Source organism: Haemorhous mexicanus, chromosome 13 (assembly GCF_027477595.1).
Source record: "Haemorhous mexicanus isolate bHaeMex1 chromosome 13, bHaeMex1.pri, whole genome shotgun sequence".
Classification (NCBI taxonomy): Eukaryota; Metazoa; Chordata; class Aves; order Passeriformes; family Fringillidae; genus Haemorhous; species Haemorhous mexicanus.
The window spans coordinates 8,592,585-8,620,397 of NC_082353.1; the positions used below are offsets into that span (position 1 = coordinate 8,592,585).

Here is a 27,813-nt window from a genome sequence, read left to right on the forward strand (position 1 = left end):
CAAGCTTCTAAATTTTATGTTCTTCAGTTGGTACTGTGGAATAATATAGTTGCATAGATATAACCAGACAAGACTAGTAACACAGGCAGCAAGTAGGGAAGTCCCACAAAGGCCCACATTTCTTTTTAGCTTAATGACTTTTATCACTATCCACTTTTGGAACTTATTGTCACAAGTCTGAAGAACTTTTGCTGAAGAATGCAAATAGCAGTCACAGTAAATAATGTGCTCTAAGTTCCTTTGCTTATCCATTTTCAAGGTGTTATGTTCTCATAAAGTTTGAGCAAGCAGTGCTGGGGAACTGAAGTGCTTCATTGCATACACTGGTGTAATACCATGACATATTTTGTAAAATCAGCCTCTTGGCATGCAGGCACTGCCACAAGAACTGATTGTGTAAGAGACTGTGGTATGTGGCAATGAATCCAGGATCAGAATGGTGACTTCGAAGTACAGCCATGAATATTTGCCTCACTCCTAAATCTGATTAAAGTAAAATGTTTTCTCTGATAACTTAAATGTGGCTGATGTGGGTCTTGTGTAAAAGGCACTTCTGTTTTCATTTTGTTTGGGTTTTTTAAGCTGTCACTGTGCGTTAGATGAGGTACTGTATATAGTGTATCAATAATGTTATAAATGTATTTTTGTTATACTCATAATTAGTACAGTTACAAAACATTACAGAAGGTTCAGAATGTCACTAGTCAATCAAGTGTTAGGGTTAACTCTGTTTACTTTAAGCATCTGCTAGGGGTACTCTGATTATATGCTTCTTGTCAAATGTAATCCAGAACTCATTTTTGCCACAGGACAACTGTTTTGAATTCACTATGTGGGCACTGTCCCACAATTGAAAGCTCAAGCACAGTCAGACAATTTCCTTAATATACTTTTAAAATTACTCGCTAACAATGAGCAGTATTTGAATGACTTTGGGTCAAGACAGTGGCCAAATCCAAGGTTAGTGGCTAACATTTAGTTGAAGGTGTTACTGGGAATGGAAAGAGATAAATTTTAGCAACCTGCAACTTCAGGCTTTGGTTTATGATTTCTAGTCCCCATGGTTGTGTATTCTGTGTGCATTGGACTGAGGTAGGAAAGATCAAAGATAGAAATGCTATGAGACCTAATTTTCAAAAATATTTTAATTAAGTTTTCCAAATCTAATTTCTAAGCCAATGAGATGAAACTTCTAAACTGTGCTGAATATTGCTATTCAACTGCTAATTGTTGATATGACATTGATATGTCAAATATCTTCATAACTTGATTCAGTTGACTGTTACTTTTCTTGAAGGTGTAAGTCTTTTACCTGTAATTCTTCCAATCTTTTTTGTACCATTGATAAAACTTCCAGCAAATCCTGAAACATGAGCTCCCAGGCTGTATCCAACTAGATGAGCATTGCTTCTGGAAAATTGAACAGATTCCTGCAAGATAGTGGCAACTTGATTTAGATGAAGAAACGTGAAAAGTAAACAGTGAAATATCTATTACATGCTAGGAATACTGTGAATTATAACACAAGAAATTTGTATGTTGATGGTGGTTAAATGAGGTGCATGAATCATTCAGTAAATTTCTGTTGGAATGTTATTCCTTGATTCTTTTTCATGCAGCAGGAAAATGCCACACATTTGGGCACTGCCACTTATCTTCTATGCACAGGAAAACCATCAACACAGTGGAATTTTTCTTGTTGTTTGTTGTCAGTCATTTGATGCAGGTGTTCACTGCCTTTTGTCAGCAGCATTTGGCTTTCCTATGATTATAAAATGGATATCTGTTCTTTAACTTCAGGGTAAAATAATCCCCTATAAAAAGTGCCTTTTTTTTTTTTCCTGAGATACCAGCACAAGCCAAACTAAAGGGATCAAAATATTGATCAGACGTGTTAAATGATACAGCAATGGTATTTCTTGTACAAAGATGTGTGGCTGATTTGTAACAAACATATGGAAGCAGAATTGCCCTTCTTTCTATCTAATCAATGCTATGTACATCTTAAGCTTTTCACCTGAGCTGCAAGGCTCAAAGTTTATCTGACTTGTAAAGAAAAATAGCATATATTGCTTGCAGGAAAGGCAAACCTCACTTTCAGTTTCTTTGTGGATGTTGCCTGTCCCAGTGGAGTGGCTGTGCAGTCTCAAAACCAATCTCTTCTGAAGATGAGGTGAAACTTGGCAGACTTCTTGTGAGAGAGACAGCTCTTAGAAATCACAAGATCTGACCAATTTTCTTGTCAGATGATACTGAAATGGATGCTATTGCGGCTGTTACTGATCATGCCCTATTCTTGAAATAAGAGCACTAATATTTACTTAGTGTTTGTTCTTTATTCTTTATTAAAATGTTGTGTGGGACTGCAGGTTTTGTTACATCCATTGAGAATCTCTGAAATAATTATCTGCCTGTAAGCAGACAGAAGCATGGCAGAAGGATAGTTGTGGGAGTTGGAATGAAGGGGTTTTAACTGTTAAACTCTGGAGGGGTGCTTCTTAATATGAGGAACATTTGCTAGTTGGAGACAATCAATACTGTGAAAATTTATGGTATATTAAAATTCTGGAACACATCACAGTACAGGAGTAACTACCTACAATACTGGAGCAAGGAGTAATTTATTCAAGCCTTGGTTTGTTTGTTGACACTAGGAAATCACAGAATGTCTTTATTGTTGACAATGTGGTATGTCCTCCTGGGAACTGATCAAAGTCCACCATTTGATTCATTCAATAATTAAGCAGCTTCAAAAAATTACTTCAGGCTCCAACAAGTTAAACTATATTTGACCAAGAGCTGAGGTTTCTTCTAATATCACAATGAAAAATAGTGACTGACTTTCCTGCCTCCTCTTTTGTGCCTCATGTCCCTAACTGGGAGTGGTGTCTGACAGCTTCTTCTAGCCCTGCCATTCCTGCTTAGGCCTTTAATGGTATTTGCTACAAACCTTTCAGCCTTGCAGTAAATTTCTCTTCCACCTTGGGCCTCACCATATTTAAAGTAATGTACTCAAAAATTCATTGTCAGGTATGGAAGCATAATTTCATTTCAGATAAAGTAGCTTAATGTTAGAGATTGATACAATAAGAGCTGCTTAGAGTTCCTGGTTTGTGTGAGTGATTCTCATTCTACTGTTTTCTTTCTGCCTTTCCTTAAATTGTGCTGGAGACCAGTGATCCTCTGCAGACTGGGCTGCAGCCTTTTCAATCCAGCCATGGCCACTGCTCCCTATGTAGCAGGTTTTGCTAAATAGTCCCTGCAGTAGTGTGGCTCTGAACTCGCTGTTGCTTCCATGTCATCTGCTTTGTGAAGCCTGTCTGTCCTCTTGAAAGGTCTCCCTTTACAATCTGGATCTCTGAGTCATTATTTTATCCTAATCTTTGGGACACTGCAGCAGAAATCAGACACAGTGTCAGGATTGAATTCTGCATTAAGAGCAGTAGTTGAGCACAAATAACTTTTTTTTCATTTTCCTGTACTTAAGTCTTGCAAATGATGATGTCTGCCTGTTTTCTACATGTGGAACAGTGTCAGCTGCCTACACACATGCTAATGGAAAAGTCAAAGTAGCAGGAAACTGTCTCACCTCTAAATATATATAAAAATATTTTCATAAGCAAGACCGCTTGCTTTGACCTCCTACACGATGAGAGTTTTACAAAGTAATATGAAAGTTTATGGACGAAAAATGTGCACTTCATTAAAGAAATGTGAGTGATGGAAAAGAAAGCGTTAGCAAGCACAGTATTTCAGAAAGGTTGTGGAGGTACAAGAACAAGTAAAACATCTTTTCCAGAGAAACGTGTTGGTGTGGCAGTTCTCACCTCCAGCCACTGCAGGAGCTGTGCTATCTCATGTCCTGTGGTGCGTGTGTTCTGTACAGCAATGGGATAGTGCTGGTGAGCCAGGGTGAGCCAGTCTGCAATGATCACGTTCATGGGCTTCTGGTGAGACTTCAGAGCTGCTGCCATTTTCCAAATCCAGCTTTCCAGTATCCCATCCACCTGTTACAGTTGGAAAAAACCCCAAACAATAAGAAAACCATTGTTATGGGAAAGCAGTCTCTGCCAAATATTGTGAAAAACATGAAACAAAAACCACAGTATGAACAGGGAGGGATTAATGCTGATAACTAATTTGGGGGGCCCAGCCTGCTTCAGTGCTGAGAATCTGTAGGTTTTGGTAGACAAAAAAAAAAAAAAAGTAATATAATAAGGGTATAATAGTGTATGTTTTGTTATAAGGAGTCTTATGGGTGAAAATTATGTCCCCAAATACTTTAACTCATCCAGAGATAACTGGTTAAAAAGTACTGGTTAAAAGACAGACAGAAATGCCCAGGAAATGTCTGATTTCATTCAAGAGCAGCTATCCCTGTAAGTATAAGCTAAGAAAATTGGAGAGGGGAAGCTGGAGGATTGCAGACCAGCAGGCATTTGTCATCTCTAGCCATTCCATTTGGAGAGCTGTTTGTTTTGAGTCATTATATTTGGATAGCTGGTTACAATTTTCTTGCATCAAAGCATGTTTCTGATTTTATGGACTAGAATTATTATTTAATCTATCAGATTTAATTGTTATTCTCATTGTATGTATTTCCTCAATTGATAAAATAGCCTTATCTCTTCTAGTGTATTAGAATTTGGGAATCTCAGGTCTGGGTTTCCACACACGCTCCTCTAAGGGTCCAACACCTCTGCAAATTAAGTTAATGTGAATGATGAATTTCAATGAATCTCAGGCCCATGGTTTGAGGAGGGTGTAGGTTTTGACTTTTTTTTTTTTTTTTTGGTAAGGCTTGGCTTTTATTTACTAAGGGAGTTAAATGTCTCACTCTTATTTGTTCAGGGAGTTACATGCATCACAGGGAGTGTTCAAAGTTCCTCTGCCTATTTGCAGAAGTGCAAGAAAGATCCATTGTGCCACCTTATGTGATTCCATTGGTTCTATGAGAATTTATTATCCTGCCTTTTGTTTCTTTTCCTACTGAGAAGCTGATGAATTGTCACTCTTACTATTGGCATGCTTTTGAGAAAGCTTTTTTTATGGTGAATTGGTTTTTACAGTTTAACTGGAAGCAGTTCAGTGATAATTGATGTTGAAGGCTTTGCTTCCATCTGAAGGGGCTTGTGGAGAAGTTCTTTTTAAAGGTGTATCTGTGAGAAAGATGTGGGGATATTGTGGCCACTTTTCAAGAAGTCTGTAAATATCTAGCAGTGAACATATCAGAGAAATGAAACTGGTGTTCTGCTCTCCAGGGCATAGCACATTAATTCAGCTACTTGTTCAAGCTCTGCTGGCTTTAAACCAGGGCTGAATTTAATCCTTGGCATGGGAGTCCCATGTGAAAAATTGCTTGTAGACCGTTCCTTCAGAATCTGTCAGGAATATCCAATGTGTATTTTTTCTAGCCATGATAGGTACCAGTGAAATCTATCATCTTTGTATCACAACCTTACTTCTGAAGTTGCTTCTGCAGCAGAATGAGAAGGAAAGTATATCAAATCAGATGTAGTAAGAATTAAAAATAAAGTGTGAGTTCATACCGACCAGCCATGGACTATCATCACCAGAGGAAGAGAGGCATTGAAATGGCATTTGTCAAGAGTCTCCGGCTGATTAACAAAAATCTGGCAGCTGCCTCCAGTTCTGTCTGTATAAAGTCGAAATCTGGTTTCAAAGTTTTGCTTATATTTCTTTCCTGTAGTGTGTTCACTCCATGATTTCAATGCCTCTGAAATGAAATTTGTGACAACAGTTATAATAGGAAGGAATTGAAAGTTATAGTGAATACAGAGAAGTTATAGTGCAACACAGTTTGTAAAACAGTAAAAGGGTGAGCTTGGAACTCTTCCTGTGTATAATTGTTTCTTGTTCCAGCGGGCCTAAGCTGTACATTTTGGGTCAGAAAAGTGATCTCTTTCAAAGTCTGAGATGGTCTAGATGTGCCTCTGAGTCCCTCTATGTGAAGAAGAACAGTCTTTATCCTGCAAATGTGTGTTGTGACATGAAACTCCCATGTTTAAATATCTGCAGTAGTAGCATCTTGTGATGCACAATGCAAATAACCCCAATGTGGAAGTGTGCTGGGTTTAGGTCAGACTGTGTTTTTGCCACATCAGTTCTGTTACAAACATTATTCAAGGTTTAATTTCCGTGTAATGATAAGACATGATAAAACAGCATATTTAATTTGTTTAAGTGTGTAGCAGTTCTGGAAGAAAACTCCTAAACTGACCTGCACTGGATGTGCACTGATTTCTATTTGTTGCTAATTATTGTTCATTCCAATGGACAGGCAATGTTATGTTTCATAGCTGGGAAACATTATTGAAGAAATCTATTCAGCCTTGTACAAGAGTTGGAATTTAAAAAGCTTCAAAGTTACAGAAGGTTTGGTTGATAAAAGTTGTAGCTTCAATGTCTAACATTTTATTTTCAGGGCACTTTTAACTGCCATAGGACTAAGTCTGATCACTTCTCCCTTACAATGTCCACTTTAAAGAACTTCTGTTGGATTTTTTTTTTCTCATGCAGAGGAACTTAGTTTCTGAAGTGAGTAATATCAGGAAAGGGTGAATCTACATAACTGAAAATTAGAAAGAGCTTTAATGATGTTGATATTCCTATTGGCTGGTTTATTCAGCCTTTAGTGAGTAGTCTCTACACAAAAATAAGCATTGTGTTCTATTTTTAGCAGAAAAAGAAAAACAAACAAAAAAAAGTTGCTTGTGCCTGTTCCATTGTACACATCCTTTCTTTGTTCAATGCCTTGTTTTCCTTTTCTTTTTGCTCTCTCAGTGTTTGTGCAATGCAAAGGGGCTTTGTCACTCTGTACAGTTTGTGCATAGTACAGAAAACAAGTCTGATAAAAAGCAGTTTTCTTTAGACACTGCCTGAAAAGTGCTGTGGTGCTTTAATGGTTGAGTTGTTTTCCTGGTAAATCTGGGAGAGGGGATTAAAAATACTTCTTGAACTTCTTGGCTGTCAAAAGTTAGAATTTCCTATAGTATCAGATGTGTCATTCAACAAGGAATTGCTTCAATCTGTTAATCTGTGTAATAGCTTGGAGAAGGAAATAGTGTCTGAAGAGCCAGGCTCCCACAACAGCCTCTTGCTGAAAATGTCATAGCAGTGACTCAGTGACATGGCCACGGGGAACTGGGAAGTTTCATAGGTCAGCTTGCAAAAACAACTCAATTCAACTGCTAAAGACTTTTTCATGGTAATTACAGTTAAGTGTGCAGACATCTCTCTGAGCCTCCAAAGAGTTTTGCTTTGGAAAAATACCAGGTGAGCGGGTTGCTGATTAATTTCCTTTTCCTTAGAATATCCTACTCTGACATGAATTCTTTCAGCAGAGGCAATGCAGTGTGGCCACACTGATCTGTGTGCTTCCATAAATTACCTTCCCCCAGAGCAGCACAGAAATCACAAGCAAGAAAGGCTGTTGTAAATTCTTGACACCCCAAAGTAGGTTCAGCCCTTTACCTTTACTTTGTATGAGCAATATTTCTGCGAGGTGCACTAAAGACTGGAGGCTGGGTTTGTAAACACCACTTCATTGCAACATAGCAGATTCTCGTAAAATGTTTTGGAGTTAGTTTTGGGCAGACAAACCAGACCATTTTTATATTTGACTTGGGATAATGTTTTCTTATTGAAAAGTAAAATGAAGAGAGATTCCCAGTTGAACAAAATAAGCAGGTTAATCCAGAAGGCTGACTTGGATTGGATCACCCCAAAAGATAAGAAGGTGTTCCTAAATATAGAATTGTGGAGTCCCTTCTGAAATTTCCAGATGTGGTGGCACTGCTTTAAACTTGTTAATGAAAACTCTACTGGAAACTGGACAAAGGTCTAGATGCTGTCCAGGGTTTGAAACTATAAATATCCTATGCTTTTCTGGGAGAGACATCCACAATTGAAATATATTCATGCATTGTGTCCAATTAGGTATAAAAATACAGCTACAAAATATCTGCTTCATAGCACAGAAATTGCCTAAACATGTAAAGTAATGAGGATGAAGTATAGTAGAAGTATCTAATGTTAAGAGTAAAATTTTAGTATTTGCTAAGTCATACACTTTAAATTCATCTTACAGTACAGCATAAAAATTTTGAATAAAATTGGCATTTCCAAGTAAGGAAAGTAGCTTTTCCACTTAAGAAAAAAAATGTTCAGCATCCTTCTTCCTGTCATGGAGCTTGGGTTGAAGAGAATATTTCAGTGGCTCTCACCTAATCCTTAGACAATTGAAAAATTAATTAAGTCTGAACAGAAGTTGAAATTTGGGACCTCTATTACTTATGTGCATATCCCTTGGAACCATTTCCCATATGCTGATACTCTCATGACAAGTGTAAATTTTGATTTTAAAAAATAGGCTGTCTTGGAATAGGTAAGACAGTTTTTTGAGTTGTATTTGAGGGTAGCTATCCTGGAAGTGGGAGTTCATTTTCTTCCTATGGCCTTACTTTTTTAGTTGTGATCTTTCAGTGAAATCACTTTCCTGGTGCCAACTTGCTATGTCAGAAATTCAGCCTGACTTCTGGATCACAGCATTCCATAGTATGAGAAGCTAAATACATGCACCAGGAACATGTGCCTAAAGTTCAGAAAAACACAAAACCAGAAGAATGAGATGAGAGAAACATCAGCATCTTTAGAATATTAGCATAGGAAGGCATTGCTGGGTTAAACTCACTTGCTGGTCATGGGACAGCTCTGCATGGCAAAGTGCTGGATTATAGATTTATTTCCTGGAAGGCAGAGCTGAGCTCAGGGGGGTGGGTGTACAATAGTCATATGTACAGCCAGCCTTGTCTGCACAAAGTTAGTGAATTGTGGGTTTATTTACTTTTTGTTTGGTTTTTGTTTATGAATTTTTGGTAGTAGCTATTCCACCAAACTCTCCTTGTGCATATTTATGCTTGGCAGCCTTCTGGTACTCAGAAAGAGATGAACGAATGTCTCGGTTTGTAGAAGGGCAGTGGGGAAAATGAGAGCTCAGTAGGGGCCTGGAAGATGTTTGAGTGCAAAGGAGATAGAAAAAAAGGGAAAGTGGATACTCAAGCCTTGCTAAGTGGGGGAATCTGCCTGGGTTGAGTATAGTTAAATCTCACGCTACCAAAGTGGCCTTTGTTCCATTCAGGGAATAGGACCAAGCATCCAAAAATCTCATTCTGAGTGGTGCCTTGGCTTGATCTAGTCCCTTAAAATTTTTCTTCTTCCAAGAAACCTGTGTCTTAGAGGAAATATTAGGAGAATTTAAAGGATATGTTCTATTTTGCTTTAATCTCCCTTTCCTTCTATTCTTCTTGTCTCCTTTTTTCTTGCCTCTCCAATAAGTTCCTGTTTTTTTCCATTATGTCCTTTGATTTCTCTAATAATTATTTTTTAAAATAATAAAATTGTTTTGTTTTGCTGGTTTTGTCTGAAAGCCTTAGTTAAACCAAAATAACTGAGGGGAAATCCTGTTTTTGCAGCAGATAAAAAGTTTTTGCTTTGACAATCACTAGGTGTGTTCATCTAAGCAAGAGTTTGATGGTTTCACTGATACGGTATTAAAAGGCTTTGACCATTTTAAGTGTATCCTGAATTTCTCCAAACTGATCTTTTACAGTAGATGCCTGTTGATATTTCTTCTAAAACCTCTGTAGTGCACACTGTTTGCAATAGTTATTTCCATGCAATTCGTCCAGAAATTAGACGTTTTATCAAATACTGAATGAATTTGTTTTCAAATTAAACTCTTTAAGAGGAAGAGGAATTTACTGGGGATGTATTTTAAGTACATTCTGTGTACAGAACTAGTCTTAGAACTTTTATTCATGCTGTCATGCAATTTTTGTTACAACTTTCCTTGTATAGATGAGCCCAGAGTATAAAAATTGCCATCACCTGAGCCATAGTTCACAAAGAATTTCTCAAGTACATTTGTTCAGTGCTCTAGTACAGCTCTCTTCTAGCAAAAGGGGCCTCACAATGGTGTCCTACAAAGATTTGTCTCTGTAAGTTTGGGGTGAGCCATCATTAAAATGGGCAAATTGCTGCTGAGCTCTGCAGGCCTTTCCAGGAGTCCTGTGAAAACTGTTACAGAAAATAACATTTTGTGGAATACTTGATACTATCTGCACAGGACAATGCAAAGTGCTACTAAAAGTATCAACAGCACAGAGAACTTTTAATAGGAGTGTAATCCCTTCTAACCATAACACCAAGTACCTTAGCACACTTTGATTCCAGTCATAGGGAAAGTATGTATAAAATGATAAAAACTGCTTCTAAAAAGTCATGATGCTAAGGTCCAGTGAGTTAGATTGCCAGACATGTGATTTGTGTCTCACTCAAAGCCTTAAATCTCAATTTCAAGTGAAATAAAGCTGCCTCTTGGCAGCACTGCAAGGGCACACAGTGCTGCTATTTTAAGCTATTACTGCAGTGACAGGGAGAATTCAGTTTCTGGGCCTCTGGTAGAATTTGGGGTTTGGGTGCAGAATTCCAAATTTTAGAAGGGCAGAGAAAAAAATATTTGTTTCATTTTGTTTCCTGGTAACTTCAATGTTTGTGGGTTTTCAAGGTGTTCTGGGACCAAAACTCTGGAAACCAGTAGAAGTAAATATGTATTAGAGGGCAGCAAAGTAGTGCTATATAATAGTGTAATGCTGTGTTAGAATATAGTTTGTAAGATAATGATATAAATTACATAGCTGTAATGGACCATTATGAACCATAGTGTTGTATTAAGTGCATACACACATAGAAAGTGTATATTTAAAAAATATATCTACACAGTTGTTAAATGCTGTTTATAAATACTACAATATTTACATGCACTTGATAAAGCATATGACATTCCCCTCATTATTACAGTATTTAATGTGAATGAAACATTACATTAGGCATTTGTCTTAGAAGATTCAAGTGTTTAATATTCAGAGACCATATACATAAAACATCCAATTTCTAAATCTTTGCTGTGCATCCGTGCATTGCTGAGCACTTTTTCCAGGCCCAGAGCATGGTTCTTAATGCAGATGAAGGACATGTTAGCCAAACAGCTGCAGCAGGTTGGATAACCTTCAAAGTGATTCAAGGTATAAGTCAACCACTGATTTTCAAGATACATATTAAAATTTTTTTTCTAGACCATTCAGTATTGATATATCTCTGACCAGATTTTTAGGGTGTCTCTGGTTAGATCTGCTGTTTCAGTTCCTAGGTATTTGAATTTTGCAACAGTATGTCACATTGAAGGAAAATTTTTAACATTCATTCTTTATTTATATGGGGTTTTTTAGCAGTTGTAGACTGACATGAACCGAACTGGGAAGATTTAAGTTGCTTTCCACATTTTGAACACAAAGAAATTGATGAACAAAATCACCGAGTTCCAAAGTGAACAACAGTATGATTGTTAATGTATTTGATTTTTAGGCTATCTGAAAGCACACATAACTAAACCTATTGTGCTAAACCTACTGCCAGACAATTGGGAAAATCAGTGTATGATCTGCAAGCATTATTTGGAAATTTGGAATTCCTGTTCCAAAAAGTGTCTCCCAGTAATTTGCACTAAGCAGGAGTGGACAGCAGAAAGAATGAAAGCCAGGAACAGACAAAGGTTTCTGCAGGGGTAGAACAACCCAGGCTAGAACAGCCCCAGATGCTCCTGTTCATGCTGGTTTTAGTCTGTGAGCAGGAATTGTCAGTCTCCCAGTCAGTCAAGCCCTTCTTGTGAACAGCATATTCCTGATGCTAAATACTATAGTTCAAGCAAAAATACCTTCTCTCCCCCTATTTGATTTGTTTTCCTGCATGGGATGAGGTTTTATTTTATAACTAGTTTCCATAGTTGGAAATACAACTTTCTTATTTCATCAGCTGACCTTACTCATTCTCTTTAGACTTTCCACCTTCACAAGTTTATGAGTATCAGAAGAGAAAACATTCCCTGGAGTTTCTTTCATCTCTGCTTGTGATGTCTTGTTGATGAGAAATTTATCATAAACTAGCTGAACTATGAATGAGTTGTTGAAATTTTTCACACATTAGATTTGCTGGTGGATGTTTAATAAAGCAGCCTTGTGTTCTGTCTCCAGGAGCTGTTCAACAGAATCCAACAGGGCAGCACCATGAAAGTGTGCTGAGGCCAAGTTTGCTTTGCTTTGCAAAGCAAAAAGGATCTGCTTTAGTGGAAAAAAATCAACAAGCATGGGCAATGTTAAATTTTACTATAAGCTTGTGGTGGTTTTAAGTTTGAAGTTTTAAACCTTTCCAAAAGGAGTGTCTGTTTTACTAAGTGAGGCCTCATCTTTTAGGAGTAGGGATTTTGATTGTGATATTTGCTGGGATTAAACCAGCAGAATCCTCTATAAACTTAAAGGTGAGGATGGAATCATTAAACAATGAAGGTATTAAATCTGACAGTCTGAAAAACACAAGCTAAGTCAAGAATTCAGTTGCCAGATGCTGCAAGGGAAGATGTTCAGAATTGATCTTGCAAAAGTAACAAAAAGCCTGCAAATTTCTCTTTGAAGAGGTTAATTTAAAATATTGTGAGCAATGTGAAGAAGAAATGGATGTGTTTATGCTACCTTGTTCTTCCTAAATGTTAATTAGATTGAGCCTATCTATATTCTACTTGTTATTCATTTAACAGGACTTCCTGGACTCCTATAAATAATCCATTTAATGTATATATTAGTACAGCAGAGTAATTCCCCTAAATCTAATAACTGAGAGTTGTTATTTGCATTCTAGTTGTACCTAGAGGCCTGTTCAGGATAGGACCCCGATTTGGCAGATACTACCAACCATCCAAGATTAGGGGATAAGTTTTTGTTCCCCTGAGAATCAAAATGATTTAGCAGAATTTTTTATGAATCTGACTTGTGTCATTTTCATGTCCTTAAACTTCACTTCTGGGGTCTTTGGGTATGTGTTCTTCTAAATCAAGTTTATATTCTTAGAGTTTATACTCTGATACTCTGACATCTTTAGGATAACCTTATGTGTTTGGCTGGCATATTGGGGCTAATTAAAAAAAAAGAAGTGAGACTGGATGTACCAAACCCCAGTGGGAGAAGGCATACAGGACTGAGAGTGGAGGCATTCACAGAGACACTGCTGTTCCTCTGGGTGCTGGGGGCACTGCAGCTTCCCAGGGGTGAGGATCCCTGCTGAGCTTTGCTGTGCAGGGATGCTGTGCTGCCTCTTGCAGGGTGTTGTGACGCCAAGCCTTGCCAGGCCCTGCACTGTCAGACTTTGCTCTGTAGGCATGTGAGACTCAGAAAGATTTTGCTGGTGAAGGAGGAACCCCAGCTCCCAAGGCAGGGCAGGCCTGGTCCCAGGAATTGTACATCCATGGAGTTGATAATGAGAAATTCAGAGGACCCAATTCCCCATACCTGAGCAGTTCAGCCATGATTCTTGCGCTCTGATTCAGTCCACTCAGCCAACACGTGAAAATGAATTTTTCTTTCTATTGGGTTAGTTTGCTGTTGGCTTAGCAAGCTAAAAAGACTCCTGCAGAAACTGCATAAGTCAGCATAAGGAATAAGAAAAGAGATCACAGAACTGATCAGGCAAATTCTTCCAGAACCTCCAAATGTGAAAATCAAATGGAAGCAGGGTGCATCTAAAGACTTAAGCAAAAGCTTTGTCACCCAAAAGCAGTGATTGTAGAAAAATTTACATTTTAATTTACTCAAGATTGTTCTTTGAAAAATATCACAGCCCACTTAAACCTTTTCTTATTTTTCTATTAGCATAAGAAAAGGTATCTTTGAAAGTACCTGGAAAGCTGGTTTTATAATCCCTGTATTCGTTTGCCTAGCACAGAGTATGTAGTCTCAGAAGTTAAAAATTCTTCAAATAGTTACAGTAAAATTGTATTTGGACAACAATGTCCAAAGTTTCTATGAAGTGACTGAGAAAACCTAATGAGACATTGCTCTGTAGTGCTTGAGAGCACAGCACAACCAAAAAGCCTCATGAATGCAGTGTGGGGGAAAGTGCAGTGTGGGGAACGGAGCACTTTGTTATCAGTCCAGACACAGCCATCTCCCATGCACCAGCCCAGAGAGAGAGAGAGATCAGTGGCTCAGCTGAACAGCCAGATAGCCAGTGTTGCTGCTTGGTGAGCAGCTGCCTTTGCTGAACACAGCAAACCTACAAAAAGCACCAGGACCATGTAAGAGTGGCAGGTTTTCCCAGCCCTTCTATGCAGAGTATGGATGTGACACATAAGGGTGTCAAGGAGCTGCATTAGGGCCCACAGTAGGAAGGGACAAGGCTGAACTGGGGGCTTGTTCCTGTAATTCCATGGGCAGGGGCACTCCACAGGGTGCAGCAGCAGCTGGGTGCCCCTGCAGATCAAAGTTTTGGAGCTCTGGTTCTCTGGGAATGGCGGGAGACAGCAATAACTGTGGAGCCAGAAACCCAAGTGCACAAATATGGAGATCACCTTTGTGCATTGTTCTCTTAGCTACTCAAGTTTGTCAAAAGCTGCTTTACCATATTGTGCATAGGTGGTGCACATAACACCAGACCTCATGCTTCTGACTTTGGTTGGCATGTTTTATCTAGAATCTGTCATATTTTGTAATGCAAAGAAAGTGGAACTGCTATTCATATGCAAAGAATTAGACACAAAATGGGAGGGAGTCTTGTATAAAACTGTAGTTAAAGGTTCTTCCAGAAGGCTTCTTTGTTTTCACTATATATAAATCCACTTTTCAGTTTAAAAACATCTTTTTTTTTTTCTCTTTTTAAAAAAAAAACTTTTGTAACAATAGAAACAAAACTATTTGGATGCAGACTTTCCTTTGTATGTAAGAGCCTAAATGTGCTTTAGAGTGTATTCAGATTATAGGACTGGCATCCTTGTCTGCATCCATCTGTAGCAGCAATGAGGTTACCACCTCCAGCTTTTTGTCACCTCCCACCTGCCAGAAATTCCCACCCTTACTGTTCTTTGTCAATGCTCCAATGTTGCCCATTTGCTGCAAGAAAAATCGGCTAGGTTACCTCACATCACCTGTTTTAACTGTTTAAACTGGTCTAATTTGTATTGCTTGAAAGAAATTTGTGCATGTTTATGTGAGCTGATCTCCTACAAGAGTTGGATAAAAGTGGTAGCTGTCAGGAAATGATAAAGGTGGGTGGAGTGCCACCAGCAGTAATCCTTGACTGACCAAGGATGTTGTTCATGGCCTGAGACACATACATGCAATCAGTTGTTAACTTCTGGAAAACTGCCTTACTGATAGTTACTCTTCATTCCTGACACTTTCAGATGGAGATCAGGTATATTGGCTTGTGTGTGATGCTCACTCAATTTTACTGTGGACATTAGAATCTTTTCACTATAGTACAAATGTAGAGAAATTAGCTATAAATAGACAGAACCCATGTATTGTCATCTTCTAGCAAGCAGTAATACCAATTTATCAAATTTTTGTGCCCAGAAATAATTTCTAATTGTTTGCTTTTATTAAACAACAGAAAGCTCTCTAATTACCCCAAGGCTTTCTTTCATCTCTAAGCCATCATTTTGTTCATCTCTAGTGACCAGCCTGGTAGTACAGTCAGAAGATAAACAGTACAGATAAACAGAATTATTTCCCTCTTCATGTCATGCCTGGAAGACCAAGTAGGTGAATTTATCAGCCTCAGTTATTTGGCACTACATTTGAGTTCAACCTAGAATTCTCAGAGCTAAGTTTTTACATAAAAACAAAGCCATAATAGTCATAGTTTATGTGGCTAAGTCACAGAAGGTGATAATGTATTATACACTGCCAGAACATTTTGTTTTCCATGTCTCCTCTCTCCAGTTCATTGCATAATTTCCTTTTCCCTTTGGTCCATCCCTTCAAAGCTCTGATAATATCCAGTAAACATTCATATCAGGTCCTAATTTTTAAAAACACATTGTGTTTAATATTTGCTCATGAAAATATAGTCTCCTATTGCATTGTGCTGTTTATATGGACTGAGAAAATCCCCATGCCCAGATGGACAATTCAAATCTTCCCTGTCATATAGCAAAGCAACTAAATATAGCACAGTGACATGTGTAATGCTGCACATGGGACATTCATCCTGTCATCAGAGCAAGTTCTAGAGCTGGAGATCTCTAGTCTCCCTGAATGTCTTCATGACTTGACACTGAAAAACCAAACCAAACCAAATTCATCATCACCTCTGCTAACTTCCTCAGTAAAAGTCTGCATGTTGCAAGAAGTGATCTCAGAGTGGATACTGCTTTTTAGTCTGGGCTAGTGAGAATAGTTCAGTGCCAGCTGCCAGCACTGCCTTTGTCCACAGCAGAGTCAGCTCCAGCCAAGTTTGTTCTTGTTCATGTCTGCATCTTGGCTGGAGAATGACATTTCTGGTAAAAAAATAGGAAATAAGCTGAGCATCACCAGCATACTAATGAACCCCAAATTCCCTTGCAGCTGCTGGTAGGCCAGTGAATCCTGCTGAATGAGCCCCACAGCACTGTGACAAGGGGGCATGGGCCACAGTCCTCACCATCCAGTTCTCAGGCTCTCCTGAGAACTGTTCCTTCCTCTGTTGAAAAAGGCAGAAAAAAAATCTACAGAAAAAGCCATTTCTTCCAACAGGGCAATGGTTTTCTTGGGCTTATCAAAGGCTCATAAGTGTAACAAAACCAGCATGGACAGGTGGACACACAATTTTTAGTTAAGGAAATGTGCAACAACTGCATTCTGAGCTTTACTGACAGGGAATAATGACAGCAGAAATATTCAATTCACTCTTCTTGTGCTCTTCGTATAGCCATGAGGAGAGGGATAATGTGCATCCACACTGATATGTGGGACAGTGTGGGAATTAATGATAACAGGGAGGCAAAGGTCTGTGCATCCACCTTCCCTGGCACAGCACATCACACTCTTGCCTGTGCTACTCAGTGTTTCCTCTCAAAGATGCACATCATCTAACTCAGTTGTAATAGCTATAACTATTTTCTTTCTATTCTGTAATGAGAAAAGAAATGAACACAGGATGAGTTTTAGCCAGGCAGTTATGAGTGTTGTTTTGTTCTCCTTAAAAGCTAACATAGTATGTTTAATTTAAGAAAAGCTCTTGTTCAAGATCAAGAAAATGTAAAATGTTTAAAAAAAAAAAAAGGAAAGAATGTTGCCAGCAATAATTTTTTTACTGCTTGATCAGACACTTGAAAAATTTATTTCTAGCAGAAAAAGAAATTTGTCACAAAAATAGTTCTTACTAGGCTGAAACTACTGGGCAGTAGATTTGTAGGATACTGGAGGAAATCTTGGTCAGTGAGTCCTTTTGTATTGACTGAGCATGTGAGTTTGGCCATGTGGCACAGCAGACATGAGATCTAGCTGGGTAAGTTTACTGCTGTCTTCTCTTTTTTCCAAGTAATAACTTGCCTCTGGTGTGGAAATAAAAAAAAAACCCAACTTTGTTCTAATAGAGTTTCTGGTAGCTACAGCTATGGTAAACAGACTGATAGAATATTTGAATTATTAGATTTATAGAATTACTGATTTTCTCTGAATTTTATGTAAATATTTCTCAGTAGCAATTGAGAAATTATGTTTATTTTCCTGTGAATGAAAATGCTTCTGTATTTCTGCCAAAATGTTAGAAAGGTACTAAATTAGTAATTTCTATACTTATTTATTCTGTAGACCCTTAGTGATTAAAATGACTTTACCTTAACCTAAAGAAAGAAAGAAAAATCAATAACTTCAATCAACCACTGAGGATGTGACAAGGCAGTGGAAAGTGCCAGAAGATGGTTTAGGATAATTTAATCATAGAAAGAAAACCCCGGGTTATACTGAGCTAATTGATGAAAGGAAAGTCAGAGAGAACTTTAAAGAAAAAAAGCTGAAACACCCCCCATCATCAGCACTCCAGCCCAGTTTTAGTTCAGTGCTGTGATTGTTGTCCTCCCTATTTTGAGTCTTCCTGGTGCGACCTGGACAACACAGACCAAGTGAGAATTTATAACCAAATTCAATGTGGGGCACACTTTGGCTGCTGTCTTTCACAGCAATGGGCAGCTGCCTCTGTTCTGCACTTTCCAGGCATCATGTCCAATATTGCTGATGGGACATTGTTGTGATTGCATTCAATGATTAAATTGACATTTTAGACTTTGCTGTTTGTCAGATTGGTCTGGGATTTGGGGTTTTTTTTGGGTTTTGTTGTTGTTGGTTTTGGGTTGGTTGGTTGTGTGTTTTGTTTTTGTTTTTTGGTGTTTTTTTTTTTTCGTTTGGTTTTGGTTTTGCTTTTTTTTTTTTTTTTTGAAACATGTCTCTCTGGTAATAGATAATCCATATGCAACTGTGCTGGTAGCTGGTGTATATTATTGCTTCTCAGGCCCTGTATCTATCAGCTGAAGATACATCACATGTTTTCCATGGGGGCTGGCTCAGTTGTTGGAAATGAAAGTGAAGCTCTTTGTTGCCTTCCTTATTCATTTTGTTTTGCAGCACTGTCATGGGTTTTGTTCAGATTTATGGGAAACTGCCTAGACTAAACAACTTCCACTGCAAGCAGCAAAAGTCATACTCTATTCAGTTCATTTTGAATTAGAACCATCTATTACCCCTCTGCAGTGATTTTAATAACTCCCATATTTTTCTGCTATAGATTCACATAAAGGGCACGTTATTTTTAAAAGATAAATGCATGTTCTTCTACCTGGACCTGACAAATCTATTAGCCAAACCTTCCATTAACAGAAGAAAGAGCTTCCTTTATTTTGCACAAGTTCTTTCCTAACCTTTAAGGTAATTAGCTGTAATTATGCTTCTGTGTAATGACAGGGCTGATATTCCAAGTATTCTGAATTTTAACTTTAAGCAGCACTTACTCTAATTCCTGTGGTGCTGTGCAGATCTGAGGTAGTGCTCATTGTTGTAGTCACCTTTGGGGTTACATTTATTGAAATATGGGGAGAATTATTCCTTAAAATGGAATATTATATAATGAATGGATATTCATTTTGTCCTAAGCATAGTTCTTGGTCTCTCAGCTTTATTGCTTCTTTTATTAGCAGCTTTACAATTTACTTAATCCTGCTTTTTGGGAATGGAAGTAGCGATTTTTTGGCTTTTATTAACAAACCTAATACTCCTACACTGGTATAAGATTATTTGTGGGGACAGGCTCTGCTCCACACACATTTTGTAGCTGCCACCCTATCTGGACAGAGCTCTTCAGGACAAGTAGAATAATTGGGTAACATGAAAGGTTTGCAATTGTTTGTACAACCTCTGTCATAGTGGTTCATTTTATAAAACTGTCCTGAGAGATCCTCAGCCACCCTTGTCAGCTGAACTTTGCTAGGCTGCCACACTGAACTGAGCTGTAATTTTCACTTCAAAATATTTTGATGTGTATTTCCTGGTGTATCAGACTGAACTTCAGAACATGCTGGAAGCATCCCAGAAATCCTAAGAGAGGTCACAAGGGCAAGGCAGTATTCTCACAGTGCTTCAGTATGTTTGCAGTTCCAACTAGAATCGAGTGGAAATGAAATAACAATAAATTTATCAAAAATTTGTGACTTTTAAATTTAGTTTTAGTTGTTCTTTATCTGTTAGAGTCTATTCAGTGATTTACAGAAGGGTCTCTGTTTCCTTCATATCTGCAGAATAATTCATTTATTCCCAATACAGTTGTCTGAGCTCAACTTTTTCTGGCAAATATAGATAATAAAATGTTATTTATCTGAAATATATGCCTGAAATATACATGGAAGAGAAAATAAATATAATTTAATTATTTCACTTCAAATTCTAGATAGAATTAAATTATTCCTTCTTATTAGAGATGTGGAGAATAGAAGGACTGTAAACATGCCATGAGAAAAACTTCTAGTCCACATACACTTATCTCTTTCATCCCTGACATAAAGTTGAGAGAAACAATCCTTGTATTAGGTCAAAAGTTCCCAGTGGAGTCCTGATCATCCATTTATATTTCTGCTATCCTGAAGTTCAGATGGAAACAGTACAGTCCAAAGTTGTTTCATCATCTTTTAAAGGCATATTATTATCTGTTGTAATAAAGAAGAGTCCCCAGGCCAGTCCCAGCTGGGTCTGGAATGGAAGTTGAATGGGGAAAATGATGAAAAAATCTTCATAGATTCCTCATTTTTTTTCCTTGAATAGGTTATTAATAAAACCTTAAAACTGAGTCATAAATTTGCTGTAGATCTGTTTGGAGCATATATTCCTCTGGACACAAAGCATGGTCCATGGTGTGTCTGCAAAGTCATCCCAAAGGGCAGAGACAGCCTCGGGCGAGGTGTGGGGCAGCAGCAGCCACCAGCTTCTACTAATTCCTCTTTTCCTTCAGCCAGAGAGCTGCTCTGTTCTGCTGAGTGTAGTTTGACTGTCAAACATACAAAGCTTACAGTGGCATCTCAGCCAAGGGCAGAGAGCTGCTCCCTGGCACTGAGGCACCTAAACCTCCCAGGCAACAGATTAGAGTTGAGTCAGCCTTCTTCATCTTGTCCTTGGCTCTGCAGGATGGGGATGTGTCAGCAAACAGAGACTTTGGCCAGCGTGCAGGGAACATGCCCAGACAGTGGGGCACACTTTGCATTTGCAGGGGATGTGCTGTAGGTGTGCAAACACTGATTCCATCAGAGCAGCTGCCTCCTTCCTTCCCACACCTACCAGGCTTGGCACTGAACTGCTGGTGTGATTTGCTCTCTGCAGCTGGGAAAGAGAACTCTGTCTGGAGGAGAAATTAAAAGCCAGTGTAGCTGTGAGATATGTGTAATAGCCTTTAGGAGTTTAAATCCTGCTACTGCTGTATTAGTCTGGGACTAGACATGCCCAGGGCATGTTCTCTGAACATCATGCATTTGAACAAGAGGCTGTAGTGGTTGTGCATGTGATACTGAAAGTGAGTATTTAAGAAAGATATTGCTGACTCATAGACCTGTCAGATAAAAGCAGTATTCAGAGAGGACACAGTAACTGACCTTTTGCCAGCTTGAATATAAAGTTAACTTTCAGTAGGACTGTGCAGACTGTACTGAAAAGGAGGGCAGAGTATCTTGTGGAGAAAGAAATATGAAGTCTGGAGACAGAGACAAGTTTTAAGTGACTTATGGGATCTCTGATAAAACTATTGCTCAGCAAATAAGGACTTTGTTTGGAGGATTCTCTATTTGTATTGTTCTGTTTGTCTTTTAATCTAACTGCAAATTCTAAAAATTGTGGATAAAATGTATTAGTACACAGAGCAATTTGTCACACAGCCCAGGAACTGTTAGCTGAGGCCCACAGTCTCTGTGGTGGAGGGGATAAAACACCTTGGCCAAGAAGAGAAAGAGAGCTGGAATCTGAGTCAATGTTATTGCAAAATGAGAGAAGAAACATCTCTTCGAACACCAAACCTTATGGAGGATGCCTAAAATTTGCCTAGGTGGCTGGGCCTTCCTCTAAAAGCTGTCTTGCAGCAGATCAATTAAAGCAGACAAGCTTGATGGAATCACAGGATATGCTGAGTTGGAAGGGACCCAGCAGGATCATTGAGTCCAACTTCTGGCCCTGCTCGGGACCTCCAAGAGTCCCACGTTGTCCCTGAGAGCATTCCCCAAATGCTTCTTGAACTCAGACAGGCTTGGTATCTCTCTTTTTTTTTTTTTTTTTTTGCTCTGGGAAAAAAACATTCTCTTTGTAACAGCTTCTGATGTTCCAGACAGCCATTATGACAGGATGAAATACTTCTCTGTATTTAATTATCAAGTTTTTAATTTGAATTTATCAGGAGACTGGTTGAGTAGAGCCTGCAAAATTGTCAGGCAAAGAAATCTTCTAAATCTTCTAAAAATAAAATGTTGTTAGCAAGATACTCAGTGTGCATAAGATGAAGGAATTTATAAATAGATTTGGGAAGAATTGAGCTCATTATAAAATAAAGCAAAGATAGATTTTTAGGGATATAGCCACATTTCAAAGTTATTTTAAAGGAGCCTAAATCTCTACTGTGGAGACTTTGTCTCATTCTTTCTCTGGCACCAGGTATTCTCCAGCCCTGCAATGAAAGGCAGTGAAAGGAGAGAGCCTGTGTGGCAGGAGGCAGGCACAGAGCTGTCTGCAGCAGCAATCAAGGGATCTCATTATTAATGAGCTTTTATCTCCTCCCACCTCCTTTTTGTTGCTGTTGTTTTTTTTTGTGGTGGTGGGTTTTTTAAATCAGAAGTGTCATAAGTAGCCTCCCTGGAAAGAAAAGTGCATCCATCAGTGGGGGTGGCTCCCAGGAATCTGTTGGCTGGTTTGTGGTTCAGAGGAGGAAGGTGTTGCAGTGCAGGCTGCAGTGGGAGCTGTGCCTGGTGTGGGAACAAGGAGTAGCAAAGACACAGAGTCGGTGTGAAACCATTCAGTTTTGTGAGAGCTCTGCTACATTTACTCAAACAAAAATTTACCTTCAAGGAGATGGAGGGGATTCTTTATTAAAAAAAATTTCCAGATGTACCAGCAAGGGAAAGAAAAAAGGAAACAAGCTGTACAAATTATTGTTAGAAAAAAAAGGTTTTTTCTGTTAATGATAGTTTCTCAAAAAACCTAACAGTGCTATGTTACTGTATTGTATCCAATTACTTGCTTTTTGTTATATGTTTCAGCCACAATGTAAAATTTGTTTAGACATTGTAAAAAACATTTAAAAAAACCAACAAAATTATGTAGATTTGACATATCATCCTTTTAAAAGTGAAAGTCCTGCTCAGCCTAGCTGTTGGCCATTCATCTTAGCAATGAGACCTTTTAAAGTTGCTTATGAATGAAAAGATATCTGGAAATAAAATAATTATCTGAATTCAATTGTATAATTTCAATTGCCATTAAAAAGACTCATGATTTACTAATTCCTCATAATTGGAAAGATAAGCCTATTATGTTCTCAGGCCAATTAGATGAAAAGAGCAAGTGCCTGGGCAAACAGTTTGTCTGTGTCATGAGAGGAGAACAGAGGCATTTTGCTCAAATGGAAGTACAAGAGAGATGCAGCTACGAAAGGTTTTTGTTCACACTAGGATGAGTGAACTCTCCAGGAGTGCACTTGAAAGCAGCCCCCCAGTCTCCCCATGCTTTGGTTTGTACTGGGGAGTGATCTGGGCACACAAAGCAGCCTCCTTAAAGCTAATCCACACCAAAGGCTGTGCTTTTAGAGTGCAGCTGATGTGCTCTAGCTTCCCATGAATCCTCATCCCCAGAATGAGAGCAGAACCAGTCCAGAGTGATTCCCAGCACTCCCCTGCCCCAGAGGCCTCTGTGGGCTCACCTTGGTGTTTAAAGTCTCACTGCTCTGACCTGCTCCAGTTGCACTGCAGGACGTCTTGCAGTGGCATGATCTAAATGTGGTGAATGATGTAATTATAATCTATAGCAAGATTAATAGCTGTCAGTGAAGAAGAAATAGTAGTTAGAGCCAATACAAAATATTTTAAAGATATAATAGATTAAATAAAACACCCTTCTGCTGTCTTTCTTATACACCATATTCTTTTAGTATTTAACTTTATACTCTCTTGGAAGCTGAGGGAGGCTGTGGATTAAATACAAAATTCTTTGTTCTGTTTTCATATTTGGTCACAAGACTGCATTGGAGTTTGCACCAAAGCAGAAAGAAAATATGTTTTATTAATTGAATATTGGGGCCTTTTTCTTGCTTATCCTATTTGGGGAACTTATTTTCAGTTTCAAGTGAGATATTTAATAAAAATTAGTTTTAAACCCAGTGAAGAAGTAAAAAACAAGAAGGAAATAAATCTCTTAAATTGCTTTCAAATTCCTCTGTTGGCATGCCATTTTCTATTACTTTCATTCACATTTTGCACTGTATTCCAAGCAGCACCGGCAGCCTGCCCTAACTTATTTTTTATTTGCAGTTCTATTTGAGAACATGAATATTTTATCTGACTACTTCACAAAGCAAGAAATTTCTCAGGGAATTGCATCATGTAAGAACTTGGTTGGGATGTTAAGAGTGTATCTTGATTTCAGGGGCCTAATCTTAATGTAATAATATGTTCAAGAATTGTCTTTTTGCTTTCTGACTTACTGGTCATGACTGGAGATTGCAGAGAATGCCCGTATTTTAAAAAAACACCTAATTTAAAAAAAAAACACCTGAATTGAAATCTCTTGAACAAATCTCTTTTTGTCTCCTTCCTCTGATGGGATTATTTCCTTTCCAGGAACAAACTTGATAGAAATGGAGAAGTCACTGAAGTTTGGATTACATGTGATTTTTATGGAATGGAGCAAACTGCCAAAAATCAGTGGGTTTGAACAGATCCAGAAAACCAGAGTGGTCACATAAGAATCATTAATGTAGACTTTTATGTAAAATTTTATCTGCTGCTCTTGAATTTTCTCCTGACTGTGAAAAGATGCCTTGTTAAGAAAATATTGTTGTAATTTATTAAGCAATTTGTTTTTGTGTAACTCCTAATAGGGAAACTGAAAGTGATCAGAAGGAAACATTATTTTTGGTTTGAAAAGTAAGGAATTGGAACACTTGGTTTTAGTAAGAGTGGAAAGTGCAAACAATTCTTGCCTTTAGAATCCTGCTTCCCTTCTTGTTCCAAGATGAGTGGCTAATGATCAGTGACATTCCTTTGGGTGGTGGCTCATATGTAACTGCTGCACAGTAGATTACAATATGTGTCAACGCTGATGAAAACAGAGAACTGTTTTTTCTAACAGAAAATGTCACTAAGAGCAGCTAAGATTATATTCTTCTGATATAGGAGAGAGAATTTAAAGCATTATTTTAAACATGGCTATCTCAGCATTATTTTCCTCAGTTTTGCATAGGTGATGAAGACAGGCTGGTTATATAACTTGACATTAGAGATTAAGCATGAACAGCAAAGTCTAAAGTTCTTTAATTGGTTGTTTTCTATGTAATTTATAATGCCCTGGTTGTTACCATTGCTTTTACTGTGCTGACCCTCCCAGGTCACCAGGAGATCTTCTGGCTGCCAGGGAATGTCAGGCCAACAGCAAAGTGTGCCAAAGCATAGGGTCACATTCCTCCTCTGAGATGACAGCAGTTGTACTAAAGTACATTTAATCTCTTAAACACTTGCACTGATATATGCTAAAAGGTATGGGAAAAGTTCAAGTATACAGCAGCAACAATGGCTCTCAATTTAATGGAAGTGATTTTAAGTGAATAATCCTTATCAAGTGAAATGGTGAGGGAAACACCAATGTTCATACACAGCTTAGCTGAGTTTGGTTGCTTATAAATATGCATTGTACATTTGATTATTTCACTTTTAAAGTTCTTCAGTGAGCAGGGTGGTACACATGCCTTCTAGTCCTGAGATACCAGAATCACAATCCCTCATGTCACAACAACAGAGATTTTTGTTTTCAGTTCTCTAATTTTGCACAACTTTTTTGTTGAAACAGGCTGAAAAACATATATAATGTCTCCTAAAATAAGCACTGCCCTCATTCTTTGAATGTATCCAGCTCCTGTTTATTTGGTGAACACTCTCTACATGGATATCCAAGGCATCCCTGGACCCTGCTATACTGTCAGTGCTCAGCAACCTTTACTTGACTTTGTAACCTTATAAATGATTTGTCAATGAGCCAGCTGGGTTAGAATCATCACAATGAGATAGAAAATGATTCTTTTTTCCTTTCTGAGAGTTAACTATGAGTTAGTAGTGCTTGTTTCTGTAGAGAGGTTTGTCTCTGTGAGGTGAAGTGGTCCTGGTACATTTGACATTAATTTCTGTCATAGCATTTAAAAGACTTGATTTTACTCAGGTGTCCAGAGATTTAGTTCCAGAATTCCCATTATCCTAATTAGTTCACAGAATGAAACTACTCAATGCACATCCAGGCAATTATTTTACCCTTCAGCTGCTGGCATGATACTAAAAGAAATAGATCACATCATTTATGCACTCCCAAAAATACACCTTGTTAGCTCTGCCCTGGAGTCAAGAAATCAAGTGTCTAAATAATGAAAATGCTACAAATGTGCACTGTTGAAAATTATGAAAAAAGACTGATACTCTGTTGTCAGTGTCATGTCTTAGTTTGTGGCATTTCCTTTTCAAGACAAATAAAAAAGCAGTGACCTTGATTCATCTTCATAATGGTACTATCACTGAGAGAGTGCAGGCCAGAATTTTGATGCTGTTTGTATATGAGTTTTAGAGGAAATGCATTGCTGTCTTTAGTGTGACTAAGAAAGCTATTCAAGAATGGGACAAGGACGCTAAAAATCATTCCAGTTGTCCCACTGAATACTCTCATAGTAGCTACAGGCTCAGGGGATTTTGGTGTCTAAAAGCAGAGGTAACAGTACTGATCTTGCTAAAATTGTGACCATTGATGTTACTGGTGTTTCAGAACTGTGCAGTTGTTTGTTAAAATATTGAGTGCTACCTTAAGGATGGTATGAAAACCAAAGGGGCTGGCTGACCAGTGCAGCCACAAAGCTGGTGTGTGGTGTCATGTGGGAGGGACTGATGAATATCCTAGGGCCTTATTCCCAGCTCTGTGAGCTGACATTTGGCTGTATGAAAATGTGGGAGAGTGCATTGCCAAGTGGAGCTGGTGGAGAAGCTGCAGCCTCTGTGACTGGTACAAACTTGAACAGAGCTCAGAGTGACACAGACAGCCCCAGTTTGGGTGACATTGTCAGCTTTTAGCTGGTGGGTTGCATGTCCAGCTACTGAAGAGCTGCCACTTGTCTGTCTGCACTGAGCTGGGCCTTGGATTTTTTTGAAGCAGTGTTTGTTCTGTGTTTCTCATTCTCTGCTTTTCACTTTGAAAGGATTGGTAGCTGGAGACACATCTTGCTTACTGTCTTTTAAGGCTTCCAAGTTGTTTCCAACTTCTTGCCATAGAGAGGATAGTGACTTATTTTTGGAGGTGAATCCTTTAGGTGCCTGGTTCCCACATAGGAAGTTCTATAATAAATATTTGCTAGTTTTATTTTGGGTCATATGTTATTCTTTTGACTGCTGCTACAATTTTGCTTACTCTTTGTAGAAAATTTATCTCTAAAGGTCATACTGGCAGTTATATCATAGACCCAAAATAGCTGATTTTAACACATTTCTTTCTCTCCTCTTTCAAATAAATCCTGCAACTGCTCTGAAGCAGTGCTTTTGACTAATGAGAGCTATTGCCAGGCTTCCCTGTTATGACACATTGTTAGAAATGTGCCTAACATACAAAAGTGATGGCTCACTGGGCTTTCATCACTTCTTAGCCACTGTCACAATTAGGATCAGTGTTTTATTTGGAGCTCAGTGATTCAGTTCAGATCTTTCTAATTCTCAAGGGAGGTTGCTCACAAGGACAAAAATTCAGTTTTCAGACAGACTTGTCTCCAAAGTCTTAGATAAAACACTGTGTTAAAAGAACAGCACTGTAACTGGGTGGGGTATGAATTGTCTGTAACCTGGTAGAAAGATGAAATATAGCACCACTACATTAAGACCAGATGTCTTCCTTTTCTGACTAAGAGTCTGTTTAGACATTTGTAGAATTCCTTTGTTTTGGAACAGTTTCATCATATCTCTCCTTCTGTAGATAATTTGGTGCATGGATCAGATACAATTTTATCAAAGGCCTATTCACATGCAATAGAGCAGTCTCATGTTTCTAAAGAGGAGCGAGTTCTCTGATTCTTTCAAAGATGAGAGCAAATTCTGCACCATATTGAGTGCCCTTTGGCTGCAGGTGAAGAATTCAACAGCTTGTGGGAGTGCTAATTAGTGCTAATAATAACTTC

At 38.4% G+C, this 27,813-nt stretch overlaps 1 protein-coding gene across 1 annotated transcript in view; it reads right to left on the reverse strand.

Moving 5' to 3' along the window:
• Window positions 1–27,813, reverse strand: part of LIPC (lipase C, hepatic type) — a 66,844-nt gene that overhangs the window by 10,153 nt on the left and 28,878 nt on the right. Inside the window, exons 3-5 of the mRNA XM_059858253.1 lie at window positions 5,550–5,737; window positions 3,828–4,007; window positions 1,313–1,430 (exon numbers count right to left, since the gene is read on the reverse strand). Coding sequence (XP_059714236.1) covers window positions 1,313–1,430; window positions 3,828–4,007; window positions 5,550–5,737 — 486 coding nt within the window. The remainder of the gene's footprint in view (window positions 1–1,312; window positions 1,431–3,827; window positions 4,008–5,549; window positions 5,738–27,813) is intronic.